Here is a 21833-nt window from a genome sequence, read left to right on the forward strand (position 1 = left end):
AGGAAATGAGGACAGCTGGCACAGAGGAATATGGCAGAACCTCTCCCCTTGATGAGATAAGTATCTTTTAAGCAAAAAATTTGACACGCAACACAACTGCAGTCCAAAGGAGTACACTGGAGTATTCCACCCCAGCATTCTTCCACCTAACTCTCACCTCATTGCTTTGAATGTGCAGATCGTGCTTGATATTCAGAACAGGGAACGATGGGTGTGCCATCTCTAGCATGGGTCTCTGCAGATGTTTTGAACTGCCCCTCCCAACAGCTCCAGCAACCATGCGGCTGGTGCTGGGTGTCTAAAGCAAAGGCTCTGCTAGCACAGCACCATGGCACCTAACGTGCATTTAAGTTGCACAATTTCAGCCATTTGTGGCTAACCCTAACCCTAACCCTGCACAAGTTAAAATCCAAGCAAGGCAGAGAGCTCAAAAGCTCTTTTGGTGCCAGATTGGCTTGGTGTTATTTTAGCTGTTTTTCATAATGTCTTCTATGTTGCAAAACGGTTTTCACATGCTTTGAGAGCCACCATGAGGCTATGAACAAAAGCAGACTATAAATATTCATACCGAATATAAAAAAGGCAAAAAAGTGTGGACTAGCAGCTTTGCTAGTGTGGATGCGGGTGGCGCTGTGGGTTAAACCACAGAACCTAGGGCTTGCCGATCAGAAGGTCGGTGGTTCGAATCCCCGCGACAGGGTGAGCTCCCCTTGCTCGGTCCCTGCTCCTGCCAACCTAGCAGTTCGAAAGCACGTTAAAGTGCAAGTAGATAAATAGGTACTGCTCCGGTGGAAAGGTAAACGGCATTTCCGTGCGCTGCTCTGGTTCGCCAGAAGCGGCTTAGTCATGCTGGCCACATGACCCGGAAGCTGTACGCTGGCTCCCTCGGCCAATAAAGCGAGATGAGCGCCGCTACCTCAGAGTCGGCCACGACTGGACCTAATGGTCAGGGGGTCCCTTTACCTTTTAGCAGCTTTGTAGCCTCATTTGCAGGTGGCAGTAAAAATACACAAGAAATACGAGCTTTGAAATTTCCATCACCTCTTGGGAGTGATGGTGGTGGAGAACTAACTTCTTCCATTTAGGAACTCTTACCTATATCATTAGAAGTAAGAGGAGCCTGCTGGGTCAGGCCCACAGACATCTATTCCAGCATCCTGTTCTCACAGTGGCTGAACAGTTGCCTCTGGGAAGCTAGCAAGCAAGACCTGAGCCCTGTCTCTTCCTGTGGTTTCCAACAGCTGGCATTCAGAAGCATTGCTGCCCCAGAGCACAGCCATCATGGTTAGCACCCGCTGACACCCTTGCCCTCCATTTCTGCAGCAGGTAAATGCTGATCAAGTGCTCAAGGTTTCTGCCTCCAACCCAAACAATCTCCTTTCTCCCCTACCCCTCCAAGCCACTTTTAAGCAAGGTGGGCTTGATTTAATTGCGGTTAGCAGATTTCTTCTGCAGAGCACGAGGAATGGAATTTCAGAGCGAGAGCACACAGCCACGACTTAGCACTTTCCTGACCTGCAGACCGTGCACATCCCAAACCACCTCTATAAAGGGGGGTTTTGGTGGGGGGAGAAGAGAGAGAGAGAAAGTAAGAAAGATTGCTGGCTGCAGCAGTAATTTCATCCACGAGAAATTCATAACATTACTCCCTCAAATGATGTTTTCACAGCAGACAAGCCCTCAAAACGCATTTACGGGCTTAGATGGGAGGCTGTTTTGAAAGAAGGCAGCTGAAGGGAGCCCGCCTGACTGAAAGCGATGGAGCTTCATGCAAGAGCAATGTTTCTGCTGCAGCCAACAGGTTCCAAGACGGTGCTGCTGGCATCAGCATCTTCCCCCCATAAGGATCCTATTTAAGGAGAGCAACCAAACACCAGGATAGGGATGTGCAGAGGGGAGGGGGCTGGGAGTTTGGTCTTGTTTTGTTATTTTTTTAAAAAAAAGTTAGCTTGTGTTCGCTGGGTGTCTCTGCCATTGGCGCCTCCCAGGTGCTACCCACCAACCGTAGCAGCAGAGGTGAACTGGGCTGGCTAATTATTATTTATTGCATTTATAAGGGACGCGGGTGGCGCTGTGGGTTAAACCACAGAGCCTAGGACTTGCCGATCAGAAGGTCGGCAGTTCGAATCCCCGTGACGGGGTGACCTCCCGTTGCTCAGTCCCTGCTCCTGCCAACCTAGCAGTTCGAAAGCACGTCAAAGTGCAAGTAGATAAATAGGTACCACTTCAGCGGGAAGGTAAACGGCGTTTCCTTGCGCTGCTCTGGTTCGCCAGAAGCGTCTTAGTACACCGGCTCCCTCGGCCAATAAAGCGAGATGAGCGCCGCAACCCCAGAGTCGGTCACGACTGGACCTAACAGTCTGGGGTCCCTTTACCTTTACTGCATTTATATCTCACTTTTCCCCATTTTTTCTCCACGGAGCTCAAGCTGAGGGACACTGACAAGCCCCAATATGATACCCCATGAGCTTCATGGCTGAGTGGGGATTTGAACCTTGGTCTCTCTCAGGTCCTAGTCTGACACTCCAACCACTGCACCATGCCAGTTAACCCCTGTCTGTTTGTGGGAGCTGCAACCAGGCCTTAGACATTACAAGGGATGCACCATACAGGATACTCTAGCACAAAGAGCCATGCAACAGCATGTCAGAAGCTGTACTCAGCTGCCCAGGAAAAGCGATACAATGGGCAAGATCTCTTGAGATGTGGGTAAGGGGCTCAAAGTACCCAAAGCTTCAAAAATAAATAGCACGTGCAACCGATTTCTCATCCAGGGGGTTGCAAACCCTTCTGGACCCATCTGCAAACCAGAGAAACATTCCCAGTGTTACCTGGAGTTGCCAGGGGTTAAAACTGGGACATTTTACATGCAAAGCAGGAGCTCTGCTATTGAGGTATAGCCCTCGCCTTACAAATAAAGACCCTAGTCCTTATGATTCTGAATCAAGGGCTGATTTCAACAGAAAAACTGGAAGCTACTTTACAGCTCTGCCACCCAGGTCATCTGGCTCATACTGTCCACAGTGACCAACAGTGGCTTTCCAGGGTTTTAGGCAGATGCTCTACCACTGAGCTGTGCCTCCTTCCCAAAGCTCACACGTTTTATAGTCTACTGGATAGTTGAAAAGTTGTGAACATCTCTGGGTTATTATCTTCTTTAGCTGGGTCATTAGGAGAGAACCCCAGAAGGTTCCCCCAATTACACCCATTTGTAGCTCAGTAGTAGAGGCAGGCAGAGGACTCCAAGTTCCATTCCCTAAAATCTCCAGGTAAGATCTTCCCAGGTCTTTTCCAGGCCTGGGAAAGAACCAGGCCTGAAATCCTGGAGAGCTGCTGCCAAGTAGTGCAGACATTAATGAACTTGGTGGACTCAAGAGCCTGGCTCAGTTTAAGAGAGCTTCCAAGATGCTTTCTTTGTGGATCAAACTTTGTAAATCCACACTGTTAGTCTAGCAGTGAGCAAAATGTGTTTATGTCTGTTTTTAAACTTACACTCTGTGACGCTCCCCCCCCCCCAATTTTTGATGATTGCCATTTCCTAATAACCTGCCTGAGATCAAAAGGGGTAAAAAGAGGGGGAGTCAATTGATGGATAGTATAAAGGAGTGTTTCCCTGTCCAGAGGAGCAAAGCAGTCACCTATAGGAGTCTCCATCTCTGTTGTAGTCGCACAGTAAGTAGTCCTTCCCCACTACTTTATCACGAGCGATCTTCAAAGGCTGGTCAACAGAAGACAGGAGATCTTCACAGAGGCTGGGGACCTGTAAACAAAAGCAGGAAGTTGGGGGGGACACAAGATGCAAAAAGTGAGGCAGGGTTGCTTCAGCAAGCTCCTGTAAATGTATGTCTGAATTGCAGCTCCTTTATAAAGCAGCCTTTGTGACCAGGATGTCAGAAGGGACAGCGTTTTCCAAGCAAACCTGCTTATTTAGACCCTTATCAAAGACCCAACCCTGCATCTCCATACCTGAGCCTCCCTGGGTAGGCCATTTAGCCAAGAAGAGCCTATTGCCCTGTCGCTGTCCACCTAACTTGCCATAGCAGGATCATGGGAACGTACCCACCTAGCTCAATACCACCCACACTGACCGGCAGTGGCTCTTCAGAGTTCCAGACAGGAGATGTTGCCAGCCCTACCTGGAGATGCTACTTGGAACGGAGTCTGGGCATTGCTTTTTTTCAGGGGGTAATCAAGGGTTTGCAGTATCAGCACTTCTTTTTTGTTGTTGTTAAAAAGTGTGGCACTTACAGTGGTGTCTCGCAAGACGAAATTGATCCGTTCCGCGAGTCTCTTCGTCTTGCGGTTTTTTCGTCTTGCGAAGCACGGCTATTAGAGGCTTAGCGGCTATTAACGGCTTAGCGGCTTTAAGAAAAAGGAAACAAACTCGCAAGAACTCGCAAGACGTTTTGTCTTGTGAAGCAAGCCCATAGGGAAATTCGTCTTGCGGAACGACTCAAAAAACGGAAAACTCTTTCGTCTTGCGCGTTTTTCGTCTTGTGAGGCATTCGTCTTGCGAGGTACCATTGTACTATAACAACTTCATGGTGAGTACCGGCACCTATTTTTCTAGAAAAAAAGCACTCAGTCTGGGGCTTTCTGCATGTAAGGCACTGAGCGACAGCTCTTCCCCACCCAGAAGGGTCCCCTGGAGAAGGACCTCATCACCTACTCTTAACTCCACTGGTTCAATGCATTTATATTCCACTTTTCCTCCACGGAGCACCATGTAGTGTACATAATTCTCCCCCTCATTTAATCCCCACAACAACCCTTTGAGGTAGGTTAGGCTAGGAGGCAATGACTGGTCTATGGTCGCTCAGTGAGAGCTTCATGATGGAATGGGAGGGGAGGATTTGAACCCTGGTCTCCCAGCAGGTTCTAGTCCTACACTCTAGCCCAGGGGTCAGCAAGCTTTTTCAGCTGTGGGCCAGTCCACCATCCCTCAGACCATGTGGTGGGCCGGACTATATTTGGGGGGGATGATGAATGAATTCCTATGCCCCACAAATAACCCAGAGATGCATTTTAAATAAAACTACACATTCTACTCATGTAAAAACACGTTGATTCCCGAATCATCCGCGGGCCGGATTTAGAAGGCGATTGGGACGCATCCAGCCCCTGGGCCTTAGGTTGCTTACCCCTGCTCCAGCCACTACACCACATTGGCTTTGATACATGTCTATAGCAACTTTCAATAATAAAAAGTTCTTCCAAAGGCAGCTCCCATTAAAAATAAAACAAAACAAAATAGGTAACAGTTAAAAAAACATCTGAAGAAATCCATGGTCTATTGTTATTTTAAGTTGTTGAAAGTCTTAAATTGTTGTAAATAGTATCTTTTTTTTGTAAATCACTTTGAGGGTTTAGAACTATATATCTATATATATATATCTGGTTTTAAAGTATAAGCAAACACATAAACAGAGGAAGTTTTCTGTTGAATAATGCATGCTGATGAAATTCACCATACCACTATCGTTACCTCAACCCCATAGGCATACACAGAACCACGGCAACAAAAAAACCTGAACCACTATAACAAATTAACTAAATACCCCCCTCCCTGCCCCACTACCTACCAACACTTTTGGTGGCTTTAGAAAAAAAACAAAAAACCCAACAACCATCAAGTGGTGTGTAAGCTTTATGGAAGCAAATAAAATTAATAAATAGTACAGTCTCCAAGGCCAGGCCACACAATGAGATTTCCAGCCGCAATTTTGTAAGCCAAGGCTTTTAAGACAGTTTTCAAGGCCCCTTTGAAATTATCCAGGGTTGGGGCCTGCCTAGTATCACACTGGATGATAATTCCACTACTGTGGCACATTGGTGTGCCCTTATACATGTGTGTGCACATGCACACACACACACACCAGAGTTTTGTCTAAAGCAATTCAGGTTTCAGCACTGTGGCCACGGGTGTGGTCTCTAAGTTAAATGTATGTGCGCACATACACCTATTAGTCACAGTCTCTGCTTCTTGCCAAATCAAGGGCTGCAAAGCAATTGCTGAAGGGGGCAGCGGCGGTGGCGGGGGGAACAGACCTTGAAAAAGCGGTAAATATTTATAACTGAGTGGAAATCCAAGAGCTGCTAAGAGAATAAGCTGCCCCGTGAACGGCAGCTTAATTTTTTCCACTAACTCATGCTCTGGGTGGAGTTTAATATACTTTCCAGGCACCCTGCCAAACATTACTATGTTGGATAACTTTTTCTGTTTTTTAAATACATTTTCCTCTGACATGTGCTGCTTTTTCGAGGGAGGTGGCACTGCAGAAAACACCGTGGTACAAATTAAACTTAAAACAGCGTGAGCTGCAAATAAGACCATACATTTTTGAAAAGTCTTTTTCAAATAAGTCCACAAAAGTGTCACACGTGAGAACTGCGCTTAGTAAACTTGTTTATTTTTTTTTAATGTTGCCTACTATGAAAGCACACCTGATTTATCACATACCACTGGCTTTGTTTAAGTATAAGGATGTTTATAAGCTGTAGGTGGCAGGGTACCATCTTAGAGAAGGAATTCCTTTCTCTCGCGCGCGAGCACACACTTCTCTCTCAAACACACAGGAAATGTGCTTTCCCAGATGCACAGAAAATGTCACAACAGAGAGACTGAGCCTCAGAGGTGGAGTACCTGCTTGGCATGTAGAAGTTACTCCCCACAAGCATCAGCCTCCTAGCATGTCTAGTTGGAAAGGAGCAGCTAGAAGAGTTGGGAATGAGAATCTTAATATTAGTTACAGGTAGGTAGCCGAGTTGGTCTGCTGTAGTCGAAACAAAAAAATTCCTTCCAGTAGCACCTTAGAGACCAACTAAGTTTGTTATTGGTATGAGCTTTTGTGTGCATAACAAACTTAGTTGGTCTCTAAGGTGCTACTGGAAGGAATCTTAATACTGTCAGGAGGCCCTTGTGCCCATCTAGTTCAGTCTTGTCTACACTGGCTGGCAGCGGTTCTCTGGGGGAGCCATAGCCAGCCAGAGGAGACATTACTGGGCAAGGTGGACCAATGGTCTGATCAAGGGTAGGAAAGTTTCTTTTGTTCACGAATGCTCCCAGGAAGCTCACAAACAGGGCAAGCCGGAGGCAGCCGCTCCTTGCTGATCTCACCTTGTTTTTATACATGAAAATGTTGCGCTTTGAATCTTTTTTGTTTTCTTTAAACAAAAACACATACTTCAGTAACATGCAAGAATGAAGAAATGAATACAACTGAATGAAAACAAAAATTAAACATGCACACACATCACACGGTATATATTTGGGTTGTTTCATTCACATACCCTGGGGAAAAATATTATGGGTGCAGTGTTTTAGTAATTGTTTCAACTGGCGGTATTCTTTTTAATATAAATTGTTCCATTGTTTTTAGAGTTTGCATGAAAGGTTTTCTGTCTGTCAAATTGGTTTTATTAATCTTGAGCATGTGCTTCTGTGGTTTTATTCCATTTTTACCACGTACACCAATCTGATGGATTTAAGCAGTGAAGCGGTCCATAAACTTGCTTAAGTAATAAATTATTGTTGCTGTTATTTGCTTTGAGATGTTTCATAGGAAGCGATCCATAAATGGATTAAATTAAATAAAAGTTCGCTAAGGCTCTCCAGACCTTTAGCTGAACACGCTGGCGAGTCCTATAACCTGTTCACGTAGCGCACATCTGGACCCAGACCACCCTGAAATACCAGAGACATTTCTCTTAAAAGATCAGACTTTTTTTGTCCCTTCAAATGAATGAATGAATGAATGAATGAGACAACTTGGGGGGGGGGAGGAAGGAGGGGGTTACAAAACAGTGGTAACATCCTGAAGGGACAGAGAGATTAGCCGCAGACAAAGAGGGAAACAAATTGAAAAGGAGGAGAACGCTACATTTACAGTGGGCTTCAAACAAGGGATGGCATTGTCCTTCTGAAATGCTAATCTGGCTGGAACCAGTGAACCAGGTACTGGGACAAAGTTTTAATTAAAAATAAACTACCTTTCCAACCAGAGAGACAAGTGGCCACCTGTGCACGGCCAGAAACCAAACACCTCCCTGAGCAGCTGGCCAAACTCTTGCTTCCTGCTCAGGAGTCAGAATGCTGACGGACTTACTGAAAGCTCAAAAAACTGGGCACATTGAGGCAAAGGTGTACATGGGTGTCAGGTAGCATCAGAGAAGGTCTCTGGGATTAGACAAAATAAAAAAATTCCTTCCAGTAGCACCTTAAAGACCAACTAAGTTAGTTCTTGGTATGAGCTTTCGTGTGCATGCACACTTCTTCAGATACACTGAAACAGAAGTTGCCAGATCCTTCTATATAGTGAGAAGGTGGGGAGGGGTATTACTCAGACGGGTGGTGGGAATGGGAGATCGGCAGATAGCTGAGATGAGCCTATCTGCCAATCTCCCATTCCCACCACCCTTCTGAGTAATACTGAAGAAGTGTGCATGCACACGAAAGCTCATACCAAGAACTAACTTAGTTGGTCTTTAAGGTGCTACTGGAAGGAATTTTTTTATTTTGACTATGGCAGACCAACAGGGCTACCTACCTGTATCTAGGATTAGAGTTGAAATGGGGAACATCCCAGATCAACTGCCAAACTTTATTTTCATACAAGTAGATTTGTGTGTGTGTAAATCAGGAATTTAGAGGCATGTGCCCCTGAATGCTACTTGCTGGGAATGACAAGTGAAGAGAGTTGTTCTCAGGTCCTGCTTTTGGGATTCCCATAACCAGCTTGTTGGCCGCTGTGAGAGGCTACACTAGATGCACAGTTGGCATGACCCATGATCTTATGTCAGATATTTCCCCCTTCTGAAATTAGTTTTGCTTTATTAGGAACATACCTAGAGGTGAGTGTGGGGAGAGGAAAGTCACACCAAAAATTACAGTGTCTGTTCCCCAGCAGGATTAACTACTCCTGATGCAACACACAGACACACACAAATTCATTCAGAAGATGGATGGATTAACAGCAAAGGCTTTGGGTGGCATTTTTCTAAGTTTCCAGCTGGCCACGGTTTAAAAACAGGATGCTGGATCAGACCCTCAATACGATCCAGCTCTTGTGCGGCTTTGATTCATAAAGTTTTACACTTCCAACTTGTGGCTGCCCTCGAGGCTTTGGACCGTGTTGAAGTGGAAATAATGTGAAGTCCTTGCTGTGTAGAAGCCAGTCCCAACACCTTGCCATGCTCAAACATAATAATTATTTGTAAACCACCTAAAAGGGCCAGGTGCGATACTAAAATTAAAAGACACACTGTAGCCACATAGAGGGCCTAGCCGCAGGCTCAGGATCTCAAAGGAGGTGACAGATTAGGAAGGAAAGGAGAACAGAAAAAGCAAAAGTGAGAAAGGCAGACACTTCACCACATCCTGCTTGGGGTCAGGGCCACAGTCCTCTCTGTCCCCATCGCTAATTGATTATTGGGGTGGGGTGGGAGGAGATGCCCAGATCATGACACCACCAATAATGAGTTATTTAAAGGATTCTGCTATTCGGGAATTGGTTTGGGGGTTCCTGATGGAGAGGGGCTGTTCTCACTCTCAGTTTCGGCTGGGGTTCCCTGCTCTGGTTCGATGTGCTACACATACATTGCCGCAGGAAACCTAACTGCAGTCCTGAAAGGTAGGTAAAGGTAAAGGGACCCCTGACCATTAGGTCCAGTTGTGGCCGACTCTGGGGTTGCGGCGCTCATCTAGCTTTACTGGCCGGGGGAGCTGGCGTACAGCTCCCAGGTCATGTGGCCAGCATGACTAAGCCGCTTCTGGCAAACCAGAGCAGCGCACGGAAACGCCGTTTACCTTCCTGCCGGAGCAGTACCTATTTATCTACTTGCACTTTGACGTGCTTTTGAACTGCTAGGTTGGTAGGAGCAGGGACCGAGCAGTGGGAGCTCACCCCGTCACAGGGATTCAAACCACCGACCTTCTGATCGGCAAGTCCTAGGCTCTGTGGTTTAACCCACAGTGCCACCCGCATAGGCTAGTGTTATTCCCATCTTGCAGGGATTGTTGGGGTGGTGGCAGAAGGACGGAGAAGCGCTGAGGTTGGGAAGGGTCCCCCCCCCCCGTTTTGAAGCAGAGATAAAAGAGGTGAGTTCTCCCCCAATTTATCCCATAGTCTCTTACCCTCACAATGCCACATTTGATTTTGTGAGCAAGTGCCAGACAGGAATCCATTATGGCTGTCAGCAGCAGAGGCACCTTTACTGATTGATTGCATTTATAGCCCACCTTTTTCTCCTAGGAACCCACGGCGGGGTACACTGGTCTCCCCCTCTTCATTTAACACCCACAACAACCCTGTAAGGTAGGTTAGATGAGAGACAGCGACTGGCTGCTGCTCACCCAGCGACTTCATGGCTGAGTGGGGATTACACCATATTGATTTGTGCCACATTATTCCAACAATGTTCCTTGTACACAGTTACTTTTCTTCAACATAACTGAGTAGTTGGCAGTCATTCCTAGCAAACGCCACGGTTCAAAACTTATTGAACTGTAAAGCGCCACAGGGATTGTTTAAACCAACAACTATAGAATAGGCAATGTTTCTGAAGAGGTGGCAGGCAACGTCAAATCCAACCTTGCAGCCACCCATGGCCAAACGTACAAGAAAGATCCACAAGAGACTAATCTGCCTTTATACCCTATTTGTGGTGGCGGGGGCTTCCCCAGTGGCCTCGGTCTGGCCACTACTTGAAAGAGGACCCAGCAAGGTTCTCATAGCTTGGATTCCATAACTTGTAGCCCCCAGAGAGACACTGGAAGTCTGGTCACCTGAGAGTGCTTTGTAGGAACACAGGAAGCTCATGAACTGTTTTAGGGGGATTCCCAACCCTCCTGGGTCCTCCCCCTCCTAAAGATTTTGTGCACTTCTGCAGAACCTGGGATTCTCCAGAGCTTGCTGACACTTTATGTGTGAGAGGTGTTTTTCTAGCTAAGAAAGTGATTGGCACTCTCAGCTTAAACATTGGAAATAGGGGGAATCCATGCGAATAAAGGACCCCAAAGGGATCGTGGGCAGCAAAAACATAACCAGGGCCATGGGGATGATGGGGTAGGCCAATGGGTTCTTGCTTGTTTGTTTATTGCAATTATATGCCACTTTTTTCTCCAAGGAGCTCAAAGTAGTGTACATGGTTCTCTCCCTCCTTATTTAATCCCTACAACAACTCTATGAGGTAGGTTAGGCTAAGAGGCAGTGACTGGCCCAAGGTTACTCGGTGAACTTCATAACAGAGTGTGGATTCCAACTCTTCTCTCCCAGGTCCTGGTTAGACACTCTAACCACTCCACCACACTGGCACTAGAGTTAAGGCCCAATAATGGAGCATCCTTATTTTTGTACCACAATGGTGCCCACCGCGAAGCCACTTTCCTCCAAAGCAAAGATTTCCTTGGCAGGGAAGGAGTGTGATCACTTAAGTTTTATTATTTAATTGCATTTCAAGCCTTTACAGTTCTGGTTCTCATTTGAATTCTTACAGGACTGATGTCACCCGTATGGAAGTGAAGGGGGGGGGGTGCACGGAAATCGGAGTTGGTCAACGTCAGGGCAAAAACCACTCAGATGTTTGGAGCCAACGGAAGGGAGCCAACACTTCCATAATGACAAATTGAACTGGTGCCCTTCTCTCTCTCTCTCTCTCTCTCTCTCTCTCCCCCCACTTGACAAGCCCGGACTGGATTCCAGCCATGCTAGGCCCACATCTAATAATTTTTTTGGTTATAATTCTATTGAGTCATCCAGCAGGCTTTTAAAAGCTTCCTCTTGAAGCAGAAAAACAGGTCCAGTCCAAGGACTGTCGTAGAAATAATGGGACCAGAGGGGTGGGGAGAGAGGATCTCATACATGATGGGATGAATCTAATGCTAGTCCTACTCAGAATAGATCCATAGAAGTTAATGGGCCTAAGTTAGTCATGCCCGTTGATTTCAGTGGGACTACTGTAAGGAGGGTTAACATCAAATACAATCCAATGGCTTTTGCTGATCCATCAAGGCCTCAGAAGGATTCCTAAGATAGCAATGGGCTACCGTGGTTTCCAAAGTGAGAGGTACCACTCCATGGGGGGCTGTGGGATTCCCTAGAAGAGGCAGGGGTCCCCTAGAGGTGTAAACGACTATCAGACTTTGAAAACCTGGATCCAGTTCATCCATTTTGTGCAAATAAACCAAACAGCTTAACTGCACCCTGAACAAATGTGCTGTTAACTGTTACTGTTTTATTGGGATATTATCGTCCTCAGTGTGTTGTGCAAGTCACTGTTCTGTATAATGCTTTTTATAGGGTAGGGTAGTGGGCTCAAGATGAGTTTAGTGAAGCGAGGGAGTGGTAGCAGCCAAAAGTTTGAGCAACACTGGCCTAAAAGATCTGAAAAGGGAGATGTATCATCTGCATCCAAAACTGAGCTGGCAAAAACTTCTGGAGCATCTCTCTCACACATAAATTAGCTTAATCCTCCATAGAGCAGAACTCAGAGGTTAAACACATCTCAAGACCAGGGCAACACTTACACTATATCTTTAAAGCCCTATGATGCCACTTTGACAATCATGGCTTCCCCCAAAGAATCCTGGGAACTTTAGTTTGTTAACGATGCTGAGAGTAGCTAGGAGCTGAAATTCCCAGCGAACCCAGGGAAGAGGGATTGACTGTTAAACCACCATTATTTTTATGTTGTTTTAAACTGTTTTTAATGTTTTAACGTTGTAACCTGCCCTGGAACCTAAGAGCAAAGGGCGGGTAATTAAACGTAACCATAATAATTTATGGGCCATTGGCTCTTCTTAGGTTCAGCATGCTAGCCTGCAGGTGGGTTTTAGACTACAACTCCCATAAGGAGAAACAATGAGAGTTGTAGTTCAAAACATCTGGAAGGGCTGGTGAAGGCTTCTCTGTGTTAACCAGATTAAGGTGCCACATGAAAACCATTTCAGTGAAGTCACTGATCTGTGGATGCTTAAAGGTCGTTGAAGCCTGATTTAAACGGAGCCCTTCCTTGACTGCCTGTAGATGGGGTTTTTTTTTAAACAAAATGAGTGTCTTAAAACAAGTTCCGAATACCCCAATGGTAATAGCTTCTAAGCTGAAGGCATTTCTATTTACAGCTGCGCTCGCTGGGTGGAAAACTGGCTCGCAGCGCTAATTGTGCCAAGTCCCCTGATTTTTATGCCAATAATCCCCAGTTTGGATCCCCGACAGCTGCTTTCAACATTAGGAATGGCCAGCTGCACCATGCCCGACATGCTCAACACCCTTTGGAAAGAACGCCAAGTTCATAAAAGGCCGCCCTTTTGAACCCCCGGCTGCTGTTAGCAGGGCGTCTCTTCCCATCAAGGTGCTCAAGGAAAGCCAGGCAGGACAAGAGGCAGTTTTCCCAAGCTTGCTAGGCTTCCTAGCAACGGTCTGGATTCCTGCATTTGTTTCGGACGTGCATGCACACAACCACCAACACACACCAGTTTGTCAGCTCTTGCCGGGGGAGACGGACATAATGGCCAAGTTTTCACAGCTAAATTATTATCGTTCGAAGGCTGTATATAGCCGCTTTCAGCCTGATCACATACAAAATGGGTGAACAGCATCTGCTCACCTCCAGCTAGGAAGGAGGACTTCATTCAGGCATGTGCTGGGTACCTAGGGGCACAGAATGTGGCTTGGGGTGCAGAACCAAGCTTGCTGCCTTACACGAAACTTTCAATGCCAAGGTTTTGCAGACGCCTCAAGGTACTAGTCCTCATGGCGGTGAACATATGATTGAAAGTTGGCATGGAGAATGCCTGCTGAAGTTCCAGAAGTCAAGGGGGGGGGGGAGAGATGATTTGCAGAGGTCAGGGCTTCAAAGCACCCTGCCTCTCTTTTTGGGTGGAAAGGAGTCAAAGCTCAGTGGAAAAGTGTGCCTGCTCTGAATGCAGAAGGTCCCAGGTTTAAACCTTGGGAATAAAAATAAAAGGACAAAAAGGTGGGTGGGTGGGAAGGACCTAAGGAGGGGAGAGAGAAAGCCAGTGAGGGGTGTGGCCTGGGGAAGAGTCCTAAGGGCCAGGGAGAAAGAGAAATTGAGGTCCACATCTGACCCACAGGATGGAGATTCCCTGCCTAACCCCTGCCTTAGGGGGCTTAACTCATTTGAGATGGGACAATGACATGGTTATTATCATGGTGTGACTTTTACGGGGAAGCGCTGCCTTAAAAAAACACAACATGAAACAGGCATGCCTCCAAGACAAAACTTTCTTGGGACAAAAACTGTGGTGAAATGACTCAGACATGATCAGTTTTCGAGCAGCTGGACAGCCCAGGGTTGCTTTGATGCTTACACTTCTGCTGGGGGTGGGGGGTGGCGGCGAGGAAAGAAGTGGATCCCTGGCAGTTTCTAGATCCCCACCTTGCTGCAGTTCCCATCTTATCAAAATAGTTCCTTTTACCACTGTGTGTTTAAAGGCAGGGTTTTTGTTTTTCAAAGAGAGAGAGAAAGCCCAAGAAAAACCTCATTTGCTTTTATCAGAGCCAACAAATGCTTAGAGAGAAATCTGTCACATCACGCCAAGTTTGTCCACCGGTCACCAGAGAGTGTGACACAGAATGGTGACCACTAAAGCTCTCTCATACATTATTAACATGCAAGGCACAACATGTTTCCTAAGCTCTGTACGGTTAACCATTCCTGCATGCGGGTTCATAATCTAAGAGACGTGGCACAAAAGGAAAAAAATTGGGGAGGGAAGAAAAAAAGCTACGCACTGGAGCAGATGCAGCACTAGCTAAAGGATGGAGCCAGGTTGGTTTTCCCTCCTGGCTGTGATAATCCTTCAGGCAGTTGAGCCTTCAAGTGGTCTTTAGTCCCTTGGCTGGTGGCAGAGGACTCCTCTACAACCCATGCAGATATTCTCTATCTACACCCACATGTACCTTTCTCTCACTGGATAGGATAAGGCTTTAAGTCAAGCCGTACTGAGGCTTTATAGTTCTGCTTGCCTTTCTACTTACTTATTAAGAACACAAGGAAAGCCCTGCAGGATCAGGCTAAGAGCTCACTTAGTCAAGCATAGTGTTCTCACAGTGGCCACTCAATGGAGACCAGGGCTTGAACCTCCAGTCAGCCATGAAGCTTGAAGAACAAACATGGGCCAGTCACTGCCTCTCAGCCTAACCTACCTTGCAGGGTTGCTGTGAGGATAAAACGAGGAGGGGGAGAACCATGTACGCCATTGAGCTCCATGGAGAAAAATGTTGGATATCAATGCAATAAATAAATTATACTGTTCAACAATGTTGTTGTTTTTTTAAAAAAACCCGACACCTTTCAAATCAGTACTGACCAGATGCCTACTGTATTTTTCACTCTATGACGCACTTTTCCCCTCCTAAAAAGTAAGGGGAAAGGTGTGTGTGTCTTATGGAGCGAATGCAGGCTCCATGGATTCAGCGAAAGCAACGCAAAGCCTCCGGAGCGCAGTGGGAGCGCTCCTGCTGCGCTCGAGAGGCTTCAGGTGGCTATCCCTAAAGCCAGGAGTGCAAGAAGGATCGGTGCGCAGAGAGGGAAAGCTGCGCAGCGCCCCTTCAGCAAAGCGGGAGGAGAAATGGAAGTGGCTCTGTTTCTCCTGCCGCTTCGCTGAAGGGGCGCTGCACAGAGAGGGAGAGAATATTTTTTTTCTTGTTCTCCTCCTCTAAAACTAGGTGCGTCTTATGGTTGGGTGCGTCTTATGGAGCGAAAAACACGGTGTGTGAATCCAGAAAGTAGGATTCAAGCACAAGAGCTCTCTCTCCTCTTGGGGTTCCCAACAACTGGCATTCAGAAGCATTGCTGCAGAGGCAGAGAATAGCTATCATGGCAAGTAGCCATTATTAGACTTATCCTCCAATTTGAATTAGTCCATTCCTCTTTTAAAGCCATCACTCCCTCCTGCAGGAGTGAGTTCCATAGTTTAACAACGTACTGCATGAAGAACAACCGTTAAAATGACTACTTGCCGAAACAATCCTCATATTGCAACCCTAAAAAGCAGCCACCTCCTGCCCCTCTCCAACAAGCAACTTCTAAAAACCTTGCAAAGCACCCAAACGGCTGCTCCAAGCTGCCCATTTCCAAATAATTGGTAATTAAGATGCCAAGCCTGAGCGCTCCCTGCCAAGGCGGATTACTGGCACCCGCAGGCCCCGCTCCTTTCAGGCTGCGCTTTGGAGAGGCCCGTGACTGACAAGGGCTCTAATGAACTCTAATTACAGGCTCGGCAGCAGCGGCCCAAGGAAGCCACAACAGATGTGACGGGGGGGGGGAGGGGTCGGCCGTGCCGCTCTGCTAATGAACAAGGAAGCGTTTGGGAGCTGATGAGGGGCAGTGACCCAGAAAGGGCCTCCACGCTCTACCCACCTCCCACCAGGCCGTGCCCTTTTGGTTTCACGTTCAAGTTGGATATTTCCCCTTCTGTCAGCACAATTGTGTACAGAGCAAGGCACCTCATGCAGCTTGACAAACGGGAGCTGCAAGGACCTTTGGGGGGGATTTATCACTAAGCAGCTTAAATGAGGCTTCCACCTTCGCATTCCACCAGTTCAGGCCCAGATATGAGGGTGGGTGGGTGCCTCAGGTAAGAGGCCCTCAGTGGGCCCCCTTAACTTGTAAGAGGTGAGGTATGCAGGCCTTCCTAAGCACCGCAAGCAACAAGGAAGTTATAGAAACATGGGAAGCTGCCATAAGACCCTAAAGAAGAGCCTGTTTGGTCAGGTCAATGACTCATCTAGTCGAGTTTCCTGTTCTCACAGTGGCCAAGCAGTTGCCTGTGGAAAACCAGCAAGCAGGATCAAAGTACAAGGACACTTTCTCCTGCAGTTTCCTGCAGCCAATATTCAGAAACATTGCTGCTGCCAACTGTGGAGGCTCAGCCCAGCCATTGTGGCTGGTAGCCATTGACAGCTTTACTCTCCTCCATGAATTGGTCCCATCCTTTTTAAAAGCCACCCAGTGTTATGAGAGTGGGAGAAAAACTTTTCTCTATCCACTTTCTCCATGCCATGCATAATTTTATATAAACTTCTATTCTCCACTGAGCCATATCGTTGGTCCATCTAGCTCAGCATTGCCTACACTGACTGGCAGCAGCTCTCCAGGATCTCAGACAAGGGTCTTTTTGCAGCTCTGCCAAGAAGAAACATTACAAATCACTTGTAAAGATTTACGATGCCTGCTCATAGGTAAGTTGATTTCAAGGCTGTCCAAGACCACAATGCCTTTTTGTGCCACCAACGTGGATTAATTAATCTTCGGATAGACTCCGAAGACATATTTTAAGCTGCACTGGCTGGAACAGCTCTCCAAGACCTCAGGAAGGAAGAGAGATCTTCGGAACACAGGAAACTGCCTTATCAGAGTCAAGCCACACTGACTGGCTGTTGCTCTCCAGGGTTTCAGACAGGGAGTCTCTCCCAGTCCTGCCTGGAGATGCCATTGGGGGTTGAACCAGGGACCTTCCGCATGCAAAATGGATGGTCTTCCACTGAGCTACAAAGTAGATAGGAATTTGGGACTCTCCTAATATAAGATGCTGCTTTATGGCAGGTCAGGGCCCTGGCACATGCTCTACCACAGAGCTATGGCGTTTCTCCAATTACAGAAGCAGGTACAGGAACAGAAGTGTACCCTCTGGATGAGGTCACAGTGTACCTCCTGAAAACAGCAGCAGTCTCACACAAAGAGGATTAATTCAGATGTCATATTAAGGGCACTGCAGTCTTTACACAAGTCCTCAACTACAATTCTCCCAATATCAGAGCTGTGAAATTTCAGCTACAAAATCAGCTAGCAATGCAGAACCACAAACTACTGTTTGAAAGGGGTTTGCAGACAGAGAGTTGCCACGATGTCTGAGGCGAGAAGCCAAAATTGCAGCCACTGCCTTGCTTCTAGTGTCCACTGCTCCCAAAAAGAAGTGCGTCAAGCAGATGGAAAGTGAGAGCAGACAAGCAGCTACGAACACTGGTTTGCCTACTGCAATCTGGAGCAGGTGGAAAATGAAGACAATCAACTCTAAACCATGGTTTCGCTACTGAAACCTGCTACCCTCCAGCTATTGTTGTACCAGGACTCCCACCAGCCAGCTGGTCAACAGTTAGCTGCAAGGATAGAAGCTGAAGCTCAAAACATCTGGAGCGCCCCAGGCAGGGGTAAGCTGGTCTACCATGTGCCTTTACCGGGATCTAAATTGGTGGGTGCAAACAATGGTTTGGCATGAACAGGGGACATGCTAACTCTGCTCTGGTTTAAGATACCCCAATACTCACCAAATCAATCAGATCACTGAGGTTCTTCTCAATCTGCTGGGGAGGCAGACGCCTCATCAAATCCAAGGCACAATCCAGCTGCTGGTCACTCTGTGGGAGGAGGAACAGAAGGGGGGGGGATGTTAAATCATTCACAGAGAACAGCATGAAGTTTCCTTGTACCAAGCCAGACTGAGTGTTGACCCAACCAAGCCCCAGGACAGCCTACTTTGATGAACCGCAGAATCTTGGACAGATGTTATTCCCAGCCCAAGATCCTTTTTAGCTATACTGTTTTGGGGAGTGAACATTCTGCATGCAGAGCAGGTGCTCTGTCACTTAGCTAAGCCTTGACCCCAGGATCACTGCATTGCTGCTGAACATGGCAAACCATGTCAGTACGTTTTTCACAACTTGGGACATCTTGCACCATAAAGGAAATCATTCAATACACACTGGAAGTGAGGCTCGCTTGGCACAGCTTCGTGGCAATGGAATTATTATCTGAGGGATCACCAAATTATTGCCCAAAGGCATCCCACTTTCTGGGCTCCTGGTAACTGGAGCAATCTTGCAATTTAGGATCAAAGTGAAGAAGGGAAGAGATTACCCCTCCCAAAAAACAACAACCACCAGTTGCTCCCTTTGCCATACTTGTGACCACCAGCCACTTGAGGTCGAGTGGCCCTGCCTTAAACAGGATAGTGCCACCCCACATCTATTCTTTCTTTTAGTCTACAGTGCTTAGCTCCCAGCCTAAGCAAAGGTGAACAAGTGAAATAGGATACAGTACAGTGGTACCTCGGGTTAAGAACTTAATTCGTTCCGGAGGTCCATTCTTAACGTGAAACTGTTCTTAACATGAGGTACCACTTTAGCTAATGGGGCCTGCCGCACCAGCACTGCGCGATTTCTGTTCTCATCCTGAAGCAAAGTTCTTAACCCGAGGTACTATTTCTGGGTTAGCGGAGTCTGTAAGCGTCTGTAACCCAAGGTACCACTGTACAAGAAACACACACACAACTGTTGCCATTAGGAGCAACAGGGAATACAAAGGCCCATCTAGTTCAGCTTCTTGTTCTCACAGCAACCAAAACAGTGCCCACACGAAGCTTATACACAGGGCATGAAGACAATGGCCTTCCCTTTCATAAGAAGAGACTTGAAGCTGAATGAGGCCAAAAGAGGTCAATCTAGCCCAGCATTCAACAGCCCACCCAGATGCCCCAAACAGCGTTTGAAATTTCCCAGGCACATGTTGCACCTGACTATCGGACACTTGAGACCATGAAGATGCCCAGGCACCAGATGCCTCCACCATCTGGAGGTGCACACCAGGGGATCCTTGGATCTTGTCTGTTTTCACACACTAGCAACACATCCTGTATAATTCTATCCATTATATCTTACCTACACAATCAGAATGAATTTCAGGGACCCAAAAGTCATGTTGAAAATACAGTGGTGCCTCTAGATGCGAATGGGATCCGTTCTGGAGCCCCGTTCGCATCTAGAAGCAAACGTAACCAGCGATGGCACGTCTGTGCACGCACGCGTCGCTTTTCACCACTTCTGCGCATGCGCAAGCGGCAAAACCCGGAAGTAATGCGCTCTGTTACTTCCGGCTTGCTGCGGAGCACAACCTGAACACGCTCATCCCAAAGCACATTCAACCTGAGATATGACTGTATGACTTTTGAGCCGCCTGGCCAAAAATGGCAACTAGGCATTCCGTTTTGGTGAGTGTAACCGTGGTTTAAGTAACCATTTGGCGCCTAGCTTCTATATCTGAGTTTCTATCACTGGACCCAAAGGGAAGGCCACAAGCAAGACCCAAGTGCAATGTGCGCACCTCTCTCTTTTCCCATTTGTCGAACCCCAGCAGCTGGCTTTCAGATGCACACGGCCTGTGGCAGTGACAGTACAGTGTAACTTTATGCTGCAAGAGTACATCCAGAGGGAAGACAACTTCTGTTGATGTTGGCAGGGAGAGGGAGGCAGCACACACTTGCAGGGAGCAGCAAGGCTGGGAGCTGTGCACTTCTCCCCCCCCCCATTTCAACAGGAAAGAACACAGAGCCCCAAAGATGTGCCTGCAAACTGTCCTCAGCACAGTTTTGTGGCGCCAAGGGCTCCCAGCGCACCACCTGTCATTAGCAAGCGGTGTCAGAGCTTCCTCCTTTGCAGGAGTTGGAAATGCCAACCATGGATGGAGCCTGGGAACGGATTCTTAGGTATGAATTCTTCAGAGGTCACAGCGCGCACGCACGCACACACACACACCCCTGACCATGCAACACTTGCACACTCTCAAAACAGGCAGGCCAAATAAACAAATGCTGACATGGCAGAAGGTGGGCCCTATGGGGGCGCCTGAAGTTGAGGGTGGGGGGATACTTTTCACCAACTGTACAGAACAAGTTGCAACTGTCTTGAAAACAAGTTACCAGTCCTCAGGTTTTTAATCAGCAGGAACAGACACAAATCCTTTACATGTTTATATTCATTATGTTTTAATGAAAACCACCTTCAGCTGACTGGTGGAGAGGTAATAAAAAACAATTCCCCCTCCACCTCTTCCTCCCCCCACCTCTTCACTCTTTTGTGTAGCAACTTGTTAGATGGTACTTGCTTCAATGTCTTAAAATATATTTGGAGAAGCAGGGGGGAAAGGGTGCCGTTAGCTGGATTTCACTGCTGCAAAAGGCAGGCTTGTAGTAGTAATTCACCTATGAAGAGCAAGAATTGCCTGCAGGTGAGCAGGAACACAGCTGCAGTGGGAGCTGCCTTTATAGTTAATCAGACACTGACTGGCAGAAGCTCCCGGAGTTTTCAGACAGGAAGAGTCTCCCAATCCTATCCAGAGATTAAACCTGAGACTTTCTGAAAGCAAAGTAGATGCGCTACCACTAAGCTATGGAAAACTCTTGCAGAGTGATTCTCAAAGTGCCACAAAATGACAGAGGACCAGACGGGAAATCAGGCTAGCAATTTTGGGAGGGCAGTTTGAAATGTTAGAAACGAAATATGCCACAGAGGAGTCCTAGCCTTTCACAGCAATAAGCAGATATCTGACAATGGTCATTGTAGTTTCTTGTATACTGCCAGTACTAAAAATATAATAAAAAGTTATCTACAATTCAAAAAATAAATAAATCCACCTGGTCATTAGAACCTAAGAACTTTACCCTGAGTTTATTTCCTCCTCCCTCCCAGTGCATTTTCCTTTTGTGCTGTAAGCCTTTTGGGATTGTAAGCCTAAAGACACGGACAGCCTGCTTTTTGTAGTGATGCATAAACTGCTCTGGGAGCCTTTTTTTGGCAAGATATTAAAATTTTTCTAAATAAATTAGTAAATATAAAGAACAATAAAAGGGGAAATACTGGAGGCTTGTCTCAACCCAGCTGTCATCAAACCACAAGCTTTTGTTTCTCCCCACCCACAACCCCGAGCGTCATTTTCAGTTTCCTATTTTACACAACCTGCAGCTGCTTACAATGTCTGAATCAGCAAACTCCAGGCCATAACTCTAGGGAGCCAAGTGTTGTGTAGTGATTAGAGTGTTG

The 21833-nt window shown here is 46.9% G+C and overlaps 1 protein-coding gene across 2 annotated transcripts in view; it reads right to left on the bottom strand.

Moving 5' to 3' along the window:
• CAPZB (capping actin protein of muscle Z-line subunit beta) overlaps window positions 1-21833 on the bottom strand; it is a 67996-nt gene that overhangs the window by 24216 nt on the left and 21947 nt on the right. For both annotated transcript variants that reach the window (XM_082230530.1, XM_082230531.1), the window contains exons 2-3: window positions 18288-18377; window positions 3639-3760 (exon numbers count right to left, since the gene is read on the bottom strand). In XM_082230530.1, the coding sequence (XP_082086656.1) occupies window positions 3639-3760; window positions 18288-18377 (212 nt within the window). The remainder of the gene's footprint in view (window positions 1-3638; window positions 3761-18287; window positions 18378-21833) is intronic.

The sequence above is a fragment of the Podarcis vaucheri genome (genome assembly GCF_965113315.1).
Source record: "Podarcis vaucheri genome assembly, chromosome: 7".
NCBI lineage: Eukaryota > Metazoa > Chordata > Lepidosauria > Squamata > Lacertidae > Podarcis > Podarcis vaucheri.